The 13,247-nt window shown below is 39.0% G+C and overlaps 1 protein-coding gene across 2 annotated transcripts in view; it reads right to left on the bottom strand.

The window, feature by feature from the left end:
* LOC121885597 (netrin receptor UNC5D-like) overlaps positions 1–13,247 on the bottom strand; it is a 180,761-nt gene that overhangs the window by 37,003 nt on the left and 130,511 nt on the right. For both annotated transcript variants that reach the window (XM_042395211.1, XM_042395212.1), the window contains exons 3-4: positions 5,331–5,474; positions 4,998–5,101 (exon numbers count right to left, since the gene is read on the bottom strand). In XM_042395211.1, the coding sequence (XP_042251145.1) occupies positions 4,998–5,101; positions 5,331–5,474 (248 nt within the window). The remainder of the gene's footprint in view (positions 1–4,997; positions 5,102–5,330; positions 5,475–13,247) is intronic.

The raw sequence follows: 13,247 nt of genomic DNA, 5'->3' as shown, positions 1-13,247 counted from the left end.
ACACTTGGTAAAGAATACTTGGGCGGTTAATGTGGGGCTAATGATTGTAAAACAGTTTTTTTCTGAAGTTATCGGAGACCTTTTTTTCCTTTACACCACTAAACTTTTAGGTGTACAAAGCCAGACACAGTTTTCACCTCACTCATTAAGGGCTGGCTAAGTTTTTTGAATTTTCCGTAGCTGTACAACAGATGTTTGACAGTTTTCGGACAATAACATGAACTGTTCCTCCAGCTGGATGAACTAATCTCTTTCTAGGTTCTGAAAAATTCAGTATCTCCAAATGTAAATCAGTTATTCAATACACTGGAGTAGAGCTGCAACGATATATGATTGATGGATGAGTCAATCAACAGAAAATTATATGAACTATTCTGATAATTTGATAATTGTTAATATTTTTTAAGATAAAATGTCAAATATTTACTGGTTGCAGTTTCTGGAATGTGAGGATTTGAAACTTTAAGGTGTCAGAGACATTGGTCTCTGGGAAATTACGAAATTTTCACAATTTTCTGACATTTTACAGACAAAACGATGAATCCATTAATCTAGAAAAATAATCTGCATATTAATTGATAATGAATTTTAGTTGTTAGTTGCAGCCACACATTGGTAGTAACAGCTATTTTGATTTGTGAATGAGTTTTAGGGGTTAGTTAACCATGATGTTAGGAAAAAATGTCTTCGTGCAATTTATTTCTTTTAGGAACAACCATCTAATCATAGCTAATATAATCACACTGCTGAGTACTATAGATGTTTGTCAAAATATTATGCCATATTGATAGCTGCTCAGGAGATCTACTATTGCTTTGCAATACAACAAAATTTTGTCCAGCAAGTTCAAAAATACAATGTGTAATCTCAGACAGTTATTATGTCTTTTAGTTTCTGATGGTTCTCTTGTTGTTTTCTTAGAGCTACATTCATTAGCATAGCCATAATGATCTCTGACTCTTTGCATGTGTTATCATTATTATTTTATCACAGTCAGTAATCCTACCAACATATTTAACATACAAGGACTTCTGACTGAGGTCCCTGAAGACCCCGAGAATAAACTACTGTAAGAAACAACCATCATAGCAAAATGTTAACTTATTTCTTCTCAAAACATTATTAGTAATGTAATTGATGTCATCTGAAATTGTTTGAAATTATTTGCATATTGTGTAAAACTAAAATATATACTTTCCTTTAATACAAATTGCAGCTTTTATCCCAAGTACAATCTTTCCACAAAGCCTTGACTGACAGAGAGCCCCTACCCCCCCGATAGTGTGTGATATTTTAAATTGGCAAACGTGAACTCAATAAATAGTTCCTTCTATTAAAACTGCATAGGCACAATTGGGTGCTTTTGACTGGGGTCCCCCTGGACCCCGATACAGTGGTATTTTTTAAAAAGCACTAATTAAAACAGAAACAGAAAACAATGATATGAGGTCATTAGGAACAAACTAATTGACAAAGTCATGAAAAATTGTAATGACAGAATAAAGCACCTGTGAGATATGATAAACAGTATATCTCTAGGGTCTGCGGGTACCCCAGTCGGTAGGATTAAGGTTAAACTTCTCTCTCTCTGTCTATAAAATGTGGAGCCAATTGAAACGATTTGGCCATCTTGACTCTTGTCACCAATAAACTGAAGCAGACTTAAGCTGTTTTACTATGATATATTCTCTGTGGTCTGACTTAACAGTGTGCGCAGATTATTGCCTCTATCACTGCTGGGACAGATAATATGGCATTCTCTGATTTTCATTAACATCCTGCACAGCAGCCCAGTAAACTCCCGGGTGGCTTAGTTACAGCGAGATGCGGATAAAGTTCTTCTCTCTCATGCTGTTAGTGTTGCTTCTGAGAACATGAGCAGAGCAGTGACATAAGGGGATTTCAAGCTGTAAAGTCGGCTGTACAGCGTTTGTGTCTTAAAACGGCATGCAAAGTTGGAGCTCATTTCATTTGCATGTAGTCAACTGAGCATTTATTGTCAGTCACAAAAATTAACTGTTCGCATTTCCTAAACATCACGTGTATTAATTTCCATCAGGATCCCTTGCAAATTGCAGAAGTATGAAAGATTCAAATAAATGTCATGACCAAAATAAATACGCTGCAGAATACAAATACAGTTCAGCAGATCACGCTGCATCATGACCTCAATTCCTTCAACCTAAACTGTAGCTGAGCCTCAGCTTCTCTCTGAGCCAAATTTCACAGAGCTGGTTACAAAAAAAGGCTTTAACCTTTCAGCAATGCCTAAAGTCATGAAAAGAGAAAAGTACAGCCGCATCCCCAACTCTGGATGTGAGTTTTTTCCCCGGTGCAAGTACTAGAGGGAGCTGGATTTGTCCCTGCATTATTTACTATTACCATTCTCTTTGTTAGTTGGAGTCACATTAATGAATGCATGAGGAGTTGCCTATTTGATGACCACAATGCATGGGGGAGACTCATGGTACACCGATGCTCCATTTGTGTGAGCTGAATCATTCATCACACACCACACACACACACAAAATGCACAAACACAGTTTCACGTGCATTATGTGTGCTTTGGAAGGAGTCCACTGTCATCTTTAAGGAATCTTAAAGGCCCAGTCTACATTTTTCTTGGTGATCAATGTTTTATTATAACAATACAGATCCAATAATGCAGCTAGTCGGAGAAAAGGTTTCTGTTGTATAAATTTTAGGTTTATTTACACTCAAGTGCTGACTTTCAGCTTGAATTTAAGATGAACAGTGTTACATTTTTAACCCTTTTTGTATAGTCCTCCAATTTTAGGGGATCAAATGCCATTAAACAAGCTAACATAAGTGTTTGGTAAAAATCCTTTTCAATCAAACACTGTCTGAAGTCTACAGATGTTAGCAGACACTTGCTGTCTTCCCAAGTGATGCTCTGTCACATCTGTGTTGCAGTCTTCTTTGTAGTTGTTAACTTCTTGTTTCAGAGGCTTTTTGGTTCCAGTCTAGCCTGTAGCAAGTAAAACGTCTACATGCTCAGTTGGATTTAAGTCAGGTGACTCAACAAGTAAAGTTTAGCCTTAAAAAAAAAAACTAATTTACTGACTTGTCTGAACACTGAAAAACATGTAATGGAGCTGTCATTCATCTATGTTGGTCTGATATTTGTGCATTTGTTTAAAGAAAAATAATGATACCATCTGCAAAAAGCACAAATAATACTTTTTGATCAATGATAAATAATAAAATAATACTTAATAATAATAAATAATACTTTTTGATCAAAGGGTATTTCAAGCTAGACTTTGTGAAAGCAAAACAAAATTCTTTCAAACAAGGTAAAACACTAAATTTTCAGTGGGAATGTGCCTGTTCCATGCACAAATTTATGATTAATGGAGGAAAAAATGACTACTAAGTATCCTGTCTCCTGCATTCACTTAGGTTAAGTGAGCTAGCTAATGCTAACGATGTTTTTTTGTACTCATTTTCAGCTGTGACATTATAAAAAAATATAAAAATATAAGCCAAAACAAAACAATCCTCATATCATTAGACACCACAACAGAGAGGCAAATACTTTAATTACCAGCTAAAAACAAACAAACCTAGCAGCCCTAAATTGGTGCAGCCATTAAAGCTGCATGTGGAAGGACCCAGGGTTCAGACAGAAGACTGTGAAACTCATAATACCAGTACCAATACCAGTTTCAGTGATCTATGCTGAAATAACCAGTTTTCTACTCATTTACACATTGCAATTCAATCCAATAAGCCCACAAATCCTCCCACGAAATCCCGTGTTAGTGAAGCATTTTTTGTTGACACCGTGACAGGTGTTGATTCATAGTCATTTTGAGGCTGTAGTTAGTTGTTTGATTGTGCGTAATATCAAGATTATTTTTAATAGTCCGTCCTCGTGCAGGGAAACAGGGGTAGATAAAGCATTCGAAACACCTGTCTATGCCTGAAAAAATCCAGTTATGAATGGGAACTGGTTCTAAATGATTAATAATTTATAGTCTGTTTTTCTATGGGTGCTTAAAGTAATATGTTTAGGATCATTGCCATGCCATTAAAATTTGAGAACCATGTATAAAAACAGCCATGAGTCCTGCACAGATGAAAATGGATGTGAACCCCCTCAAGTACCCTTAAAACTGAAAGCTAGCTCTTTCTTGTTTTACTGCTGTGTTTACGTATATTACTGATGTAAACATAGCTTTAACCATTAGCTTCATCAAACATTAATAACTCATTAGTCAGTGTATGTAAGCATCTGTCAATCAATTCGGGAGTAATAGCAGGGTTCCAGTCCTGCGCTTTGAAACTTACTGGTAGGGCTGTCACTTTGTTTACGTATGGATCACGGGCTGTGCCTTTAAGTAAATGCAAAGCTTCAGATGCTTGGGCACACACGCTTTGATATTGACATATCTGCCTACAGAGCCTCCACATGAAAGTCCACATCCACTCAACATCAGAGCGCAGCACAACACTCACCATTCACCAGGACTGTCCGTGAGAGCCTCATTTTATATTCATAGTAAAAATTAAAATGGCAATGACAGGCTCTCGCTTTCAGACGCACACACACACACACACACATGCACACACACAGAGCACACAGCGAGAGACGGGGAACGATAGTGAGTGAAATGAATACATGACATCTAAATAAGTCATAGCTGTACATCCTTTTACCAGAGAACATAGCAGAGAGCACAGCAATGCACATGGATAGATATTACTCCCAGTATATGAATGATCACTCTAACTGGCGCAGAGTGAGCCCGAGAAACCAAACGAATGGCGTCTGCAGCTCATCAACTGCAGCTCTGGCTTATAGTAAAACTGAAGAGAAAAATAGATGTGTCTGCGACTGCTGCGGCTGGGGAGTAACAAAACGTTGTATGGTGAAAACACAGTTACACTGTAAGTAAAGCAGACAGGTGACTGCTCCTCTCCAGGCAGCACAGGAGAAAATGTTACTTGTTTGAAGTGCAAGAAGCCCTCACCTCAGCCACAGGCACTCCCTCTGGGGGACGACAGTGCAACACAATCATGCCATTCAGAGGCACCTCAGTGCCTTGGGGGTCCTGCTCAAAGTTCTTCCTCAGATCTAGGGGAGGAGAATAAACAACTTGCATTAAAGAACAGCATGAAGGAGCACGTAAAGATGCACACTAAAATAGTCCCTGTTTCATGTGTGACCTTCTCCCTTCACACATACATACATGGACATGGAAATATTATTCCTTCAACAAAATCATGCCACCAGTTTGAAGAGGAATAACCTTTGCAGGGACAACAAGGTCAGTCTGGTATCAAAGTGACATGGAGTTGCTTACAGGCGATCCGCACTGTTGCTTTGCGGCTCTTGGAGGTTCCCAGGTGGCTCCAGGCGACGCACAGACACCAGTAATCCTCTGGGCCGTGAAAGTCCTCCACCTGCTGACGTGACACGTTGATCATCACCTCGCGGCTCTTCAGCCCTGCAGACAAGACGGTAGATTGCTCAGATTAACTTTCATTATATCACAGGGATGATTGATCAAAGGGATGAAGATTTGTAGGGACAGGATGACGAGTGAAATTTGAATCTGATAAGATTATCAGCAGTAAACAGATCTACCATTTGCCAGGAGGAGATGGAGGAGAGAGAATGCTAGTCACTCCAAATAAACGTCAGGGATGTTGTTGTTTGAACAACAACTTAACCTGTATACTTCTGTAACCAGTTCAAATTCATAGAGCTGACCACTTCGTCATCACTGGTCTTTTGACAAACCCTTGTTGAAGATTCATTTTGGCAAACAGATGGCCAGCAATGCAAAGTGCTGGTTGTAGCAGATAGAAATTGTTAGTGAGCTCTCATATCCTCTTCCAGCATCTGTAAACAATAATCCATTTATACAGAATTGACACTAAATGCTTTCCAGCGGAGGCATTAACTGAGAGGAGGAACACATCAGCCTGTTATTGTTTTAAAGGAGACCATGAACACTCATTTCTTCTTTGAAAACATTTGAAGGGGCTATAATTCAAGGTAGAGGAGAGAAGAAAAACAGTGCAATTAAATACTGCATCTGAACAAAGATACTTTCTATGACAATCAAATCATCTATTTCTGCAGCAGAACTTTGACTTAATGTCACACAGGTCATTCGTTAATATCTGTGTATTGTCTGTGATGCAGCCCACAATGAGCAAGGCGTGAGCCAAGCATTTTCTGAGACAACTGATGGGAATTTAAAAGCCTGGTCTTTCAATTATGCCAGACTATGCACAAAAGATGACAGGCTCGGACCATTAACGTATAATAGGTTGGCTTTATTGGTGATGTAGGAAATTGCAGCTTTCAGCTGAAGTATGTGATGTCTGTCTAGCACAGCTGAAACCTGAATTTCAGTCAGCCAACTTGAACAGATTCATTAATGTATGAATACAGAGTTATGAACAGTTAATGCTTGGTGTCTAGGCTCTAACCACGTCCCTCCCACTGCATACAATAAAGATTGCACATAGGGAGTAATAATAACTTATACCACCCACCTCAAAAAAACCCCAGTAAAAGCAGGGGATGGGTAGATGGTGCTGATTAAATGCCATATATGTGCAGCAGTGATTTACCGGATACAATTTGAATAACTACCCGCTAGCTGGGTTTGTAAAATAAAAGGGCTAGCAGAGCACAACAGCTTTTTGGCATCTTTTTTGGATTGTATCCTTTTAGATTGCTGTTTAGGTATTTATAGTTATTTATCAATGTATTTTTTAACAGTTCCACATATGGTTTAAAGTCTTCCATTGTTTTTAGCTTCTTTGCCATCAATTGTGTGTATATCTATTGATCTAAGTGGTGAGCTGCTGCATACAGTTGCTTTTACAGGGATAATTAATTAAATTGAACAGCTGATGCTTTATTGCAAAAGGGTGCACTGGATATAAATTGCAGAGAGTGGATTACGTCACGTGTGTAACTAACTGCACAATTCAAGATCTTTAAGATTTCAATCCTGGTTGATTTGATTACTGGTTTTAACAGAAAGTGTGGTTTAACGCTACAGATCCCTGAATTCTGGGGGCAACAAACATTTCTACTTTGTCCAATATAAAAAAGAAGACCCACCACTGATAAGCTGTCAATATATATATAAAAAATACCAAGTTTTGTTTGGAAGATGCATTTTGCATCGACAATCACAATCAGCGCTTCACATTAATAGACACCCTGTGTTTTGCTATTTGAATGCCTTTAATGTGAACTAGCAGCAGTAGGAGGTGTTGGGTTTACATTAGCAGTCACTTAATTTTGCTCTGATCTGGCTGTAGGAGGGTGAAAAATAAACATTTCCTATGAATCACTCATTTGTGTAGGTAAGGAATTCCAATCCCATGAAAGAATAGCGGGCAACGCCACTAAAAATGAAAACTGCTATATAGGGAGTTAACTACAGAATGTAAACTAAATACATTTATTCGCTATTAGGGCTATCACTTTTTATTCACCTCAATTCAAATTAAATATTTGAAGTGCAATGACCGGTTTGAATTCAAAAATTACAGTCTATAAATGGACCGTTTGAAGTAATTTGCCTTGTGATCTAGAGGGCGTTCTTAAAATTCCATATCAGCTTGACCTATTGCAAGCTCTTTGATCAGTAAACTAAGCTAATACATAAAAATGGAGAAGGACAGTGGCGTGCAAAGCCGTGCTGATCAGGTAATCAAGACGCTGAAGCGTCTGAGAAGCAGTGTGAGGAAGTATTTCGGGGGCCACGTCGGACAACATCAACTCTACAACTTTGTCCGACACAGTGCTATCTCCAGACACATAGTGCAGTTTTATGACACCCGACGGGACTATATAAAGATTATACTGAACGGTAACACACTCTGAGATTGATAGACATCACTGGCCATATATATGCTAATGATATTCACAGTAAATTGTAACTGACACATTACTGTATATGGGTTGTGTTCAAATTAATATGAACAAATTACTTGTTAGTTTGAATTCATTCAAACTTGACATTTTGAAAAAGTTACAGCCCTAATCGCTACTGCAAAAAATGTCAACTATGAATACTATCACAAAGAGTTTGATTTCCTGAAAATCTTTAGAATGATAACTTCTGATAAATTCTTATAGTTATTACTTAATTTACATCTACTATTCCTAGAATTTTCAGATTTTTTTTACCATTTGCTAAAGGCAGTAAGTCAATAGCGCTGATTTTAACACAGATTTTTTGAACAGCCAACAACTTGTGCCTAACAACACATCTCACAGCAGCTGTTCAAAAATCACTGTAAAGCTTGGCCTCTTGTGGCTTATTGCTTAATTACGCAGCCCTACACTTGTAGCGGAGTTGTCTCTCCACAGGATTTTGCCATCATGCCGTACATTGCAGACAGCAGCTTAGACATGGGCCCGGATTAAATGAAAACTAATAATGTGAAATGAAAGGTTATCAAAAGGAGCCTAATGAAGTAATGTAAAACAGAAATGTTCTCTGAAGACACTGTAATCCTCTGCAATGACTGACTGATATTATTCACAAGATACCCACACACACACACACAAACACACACAACACAACCCAACTCACTCCATCCACTCCATCCATTAGGCGTCATGGTGGCTCAGTGGTTAGCACTGTTGCCTCACAGCAAGTGAGCACAGCAAGCAACCCGGGTCCTTTCTGTGTGGAGTTTGCATGTTCTCCCCACGTTAGCATCTGGTTTCCTCCCACCATCAAAGACATGTATGTTAAGGTTAATACTCCTGTCAGTGCCACTGGCAAAAAATAAGTGGAATTGGTCCCCTGGCACTGTAATGCGGCTGCCCGCTGCTCCTAGTGTATAGAATGGGTCAGAGGCAGAAGATGTATGTATGTGAGTGCTGAGAAATGTCAATAAAATAAATCGTAATCTTAATCTACTCCTCATTTCCACCGCTACAAATTAAAGACTCAATTAGGATGTCTGATCACAAGGCATATAAACTCCTTATAATTTCCAAACTTGGCTCATCATCATCATTTTTACACTTTGTCTTCAGTAATCTATGTGATTGTTATGCGTACAGTGTAGCTGGAATTGCTACAGTAGTATGACAATAGTAACTGTAAAGCAGCATGACTTTTCCATGATTCAGATTTACCAAAATGCTAACAGGTGAAGAAAAATCATGCAAAATGGTCCAATGCAAATCTAATTGACTTACTGGGCCAAATTTTTGTGGAGGCTCAACTATCAGCGCAAGCAGCGCTCCAACTGTTTGGTATTTACCTGACCTTGAAACTCACTTTGCCCAGAGCACACGGTGCACAGGTGGGAGGAGAGGCGCAGACAGGTGGGTGGTTCACTCAAATAAAGCAGTGCAAAGGCAGTTGATGTATTTCGGTTGAAATTTGGTCCTAGATGTTACGCTGAAAACAGATGACTCAGAACCACATCTGTTTCTGGTATATCAATCTGCATCTGCTTTGGTGATTTTATCAACAGGATCAAACTAAATATTTGCTGCAAACGTGCTGCAATAACAGATTAATGCTTGAAATATACATAAGTTATTTAAATTAAACACTCTGCATCCAAAATTGGCACAGAAAATAACATTTAGTGTGGTTAAAGCAGCAAAGTCAGTAAATCAGTCTGCATGTATCTATAAATGAATGTGGGTGATTTTTTACAGCATCTGTAGTCCACAGCTGTTTTATACTGTATAAAAAGCTTCTCCTTCAGTTCATTAAATCCCTGCAGCATCTGAAGGCAGCAGGACAGATATGTTGATAAATCTGCAGCCTCTGATTAGAGAAGTGCTGCACCAGAGCGCAGTGCCATTACGCGCGGCCGTTCACTGTGTTTACCTTCATTAAATCAGCTGAAAACAATACTAGGCTGCTACAGAATACCCACACACACCTCTACACATGTCGGACTGGTTGGTTATAATTCAATATTTTTCCTGTTTATGAGAGAGAGACGTTGGGTTACCAGGGCTCATCATAGCCTATTTTCCAACTTTCTTTTCAGCAAAAGTAGCATTTCATGTTTTATTCATGAAATAGATTGCATTGCAACCACTGTTGTGTAACATTAATTACTAAACTATGTGACCATTTACGAAGTGAGATACATTAGAATTATGCTTGAAATAGCGCTGGTCCAATGCAATCATATAAACTGCTTCACCAAAAACATTTTTTTTTTTTAGAATTTCTATCATTATTATAGTAACTAACTGATGAAAAGAAACTACACCAACTTGTTTTTGGCTGCAGACTCGTGGTGATGTGTGTTCATGTCATGACGCTCTGAACCGTCCAGATATTTTCCTGAAGAAAAGCTTTCTTTTTACTAAGCTGTCGTTGTCATGTTTAACTGTAATTGGCACAGCTGTTTCATAGCTATGAGACCAGTGATGTGACTGACTGAGGGAGTATTTAATAAAGACCACAGCCACTGATCTATATTCACCTTCACCCAGCCCTTTTGCACTTTGTGCTGCTGCACAAACTTGAACCAAAATAGCAGGTGCGCATAGAGACACCCACACTATCCATGCGCCTAAGACCCACCACGCTGCGCTTGTCGGTGCACATGCACGGCTAAAATAGGGCCCAGAATGTTTTCCTGCTGCTAAAATTGCCCCATTTCTGCTATTAATTGCTGCCCAAATCATTAACAGTTACATAGTTTTATTTAGACTCAGTTTGTGCCTTCTTTTCTCTATTTTAAAGGAGGCTTCAAATGTAAATTAAATTATGTTTTGCTATGTTATTTTGTATATTTTATTGGTAGCTACCTAATGCCTCACTGAAAAGTCCACTCCCAGTGTATGTGCACTGAACCACGAATGGCTCCAAACTACAGGTAGTTGTGATGTCACAAACCACGTTCATACTGTAGGTACGCGTCTTAAACTCAGATTTAAGGTGAGAACAGAGAAACTTTCTCCATTTGAGTGTCAATCTCTGCACATAAGTCATTCTGCACAGTGGCTGCCAAACATCCAACTGAAGGAAAAAAAAGAAAAACCCATTTTTGAGTACAGGGGGAGTTATTGTTTTATTATTATGCATTTTGTATCAGAGCAACGGTTAAATAAATGGAAAACTGGTTTCGTCCAAATAACTGCATGAAGAGTATTAAAATTGTCAACTGGGAATTTTAAATTCATGTTAGCAACTGTTAAAAATAACTAACATCACACCATCATACAGTATCTGTTTTTGATGTAACCTCTAAACTTCAAAAAGTGCTTTTTGACGAGCAATTTCACTACTGGATTGTGACAACAGCCTAAAGCATGAAGAGGACTAGAGAATGGGTTTAGGCACACGGCCTCTTAATTCACAATGGCTTTTTCCACAATCAGACCTCCTCATCTTTATTAATGATGAAGAAAGCAGAATAAACTAATGAATAAACAACAGTCTACTGTTCCTGATGCAATGCTTTATGCTGAAAGCCAGGCATACTGACTCATAGAGGATGGAGTGAGCTACAGTTCTTCAGATTCGCTGCAAAGCTCATTTTTTTTCTGGCACACAGTAAGAACATTTCTGGCCACAAAATAAAATAAGAAAACAGCAAGTGCTGCGCTCCATATCAGCCCATTTCATATTACTATGCGGCAGTGAAATGAAAAAAAATTTAAACATGCTTGAATGTCTTCACACATACTCACATGTGTATTCAAACACAAACTAGTGACAAATAATGCTCCCACATGAAATGGTGGCTATTATTTGTTTGAGTGAAGACCATGGCGTTTCTGCTGAAGGCAAGATAAACAAAGGAGAGAAATCTCACTCCCAGGTTCCATCACATTAAGCAGACATCAAAGAGCTTAAGTCCCTTTTTCAAATAGCCTGAAATGACATTCAGTGAGGAGTTGACACTGTGCTTGAAAAATTATCCAATAACTGCTCGGTCATGTTGATGACATGCAGTCACGTCTCTGCATTCAGGAATACAAACATCTATTCTGCTCCTTCCATGAGCCTGTCCCTAGCCGTCTGTTTATTTTCTTTTTGCCTCTCTTTCAGCTACGCTATGTTCATGCCAGTGGCTTTTGAAAGAGTGACACAAAGCCTTGACAACAGACCTCAAGGTGGAACAGCTTTCACATGCCCCTTCAATCATGTCCTTTAATATGTCTCTAATGTAGCCTCTATAAAGTAGTCAAGAAGAGATATACCAATGCTGATGCTCACTCATCATCCCACCTCTCTCTCGTTCTCTCTTTCTTTCTCCGTTTCTCTTTTGGTCCATCTGGCATCAGGCCTGTGGTTAGATTTCTCCTGGCTTTGGCCCATTGTTTCGCCTTGGCTAAGTCTATGAAGAGGCCCTAAGGGAGCCAGGCTGTGCCAGCTACAAGTGGCTCCTGATCCAAGCGGCTCGGCAGAACCGTACTGAGCTCAGTCTGGCTCAGCTCAACCAGGTCCAAGATGTCTTTGTCGTACTTAATGCCTCGGCAAAGGGGGATTTACAGAATTCTGTCTATGTGAGGGTTCCAAACAATCATGAGCAGGGCTTTCGTGTTTGGGCAGTCACCCCGAACGTTTGCGTAGACTTTCCATCACTTTACACCTGTTAGTGCACCCAGTCTGGCCTCCCTAATGCAGTTTCTGTTGTAGATTTTACTAACGTTCCTTCCTTTTCTTCTCTGCTTGAACAGTGAATCCTTGTATGGACACTGAGACAACTGTTAAAATGCAGGGACCATCAAACCACCACCCACCGATGTTAAATCAAACAAACCCTTCGCACTGAAGCTAGCAGGTAGACTAGAGTAGCTTTCATCAGACAAACAAATGCATCAGAGTGCAGAGGATGGACTCATGACATTATCTGAAAGGTGCTACATCAAATAATAATTGATTAAATAAATGGCCACAAAGTTGATATGTTTTAGCCCTTAAATGAAGCCAAAGTTTATGTTTTACAATAATTATTATACGGATATTTTAAAGTATTTAGTAGTATGATATTTTAGTGAATGCTTTTCCCTATCCCTAACATGGTAGGCGTGTTTTGGGAGACCCGTATTTGACCGTCCTTGAAGGCATCACTACAGATAGCCTGTAGTTCTTCCTTGCCCCAACTACGTCACTGTACACATCAAATGATGGCGCTGGTGCCAGAAGAATGACAGATTTTGCAGCTGCACCCCAGAGACACAGAGAACATTAAAAACAACACTATATCCCTAATTCGGATAGGTAGACATAAGGTTGAAAATTGGCAAA

Source organism: Thunnus maccoyii, chromosome 19 (genome assembly GCF_910596095.1).
Source record: "Thunnus maccoyii chromosome 19, fThuMac1.1, whole genome shotgun sequence".
Lineage (NCBI taxonomy): Eukaryota > Metazoa > Chordata > Actinopteri > Scombriformes > Scombridae > Thunnus > Thunnus maccoyii.
The sequence above is the reverse complement of the archived record's forward strand: the minus strand, read 5'-3'. Positions and strand labels throughout refer to the sequence as shown.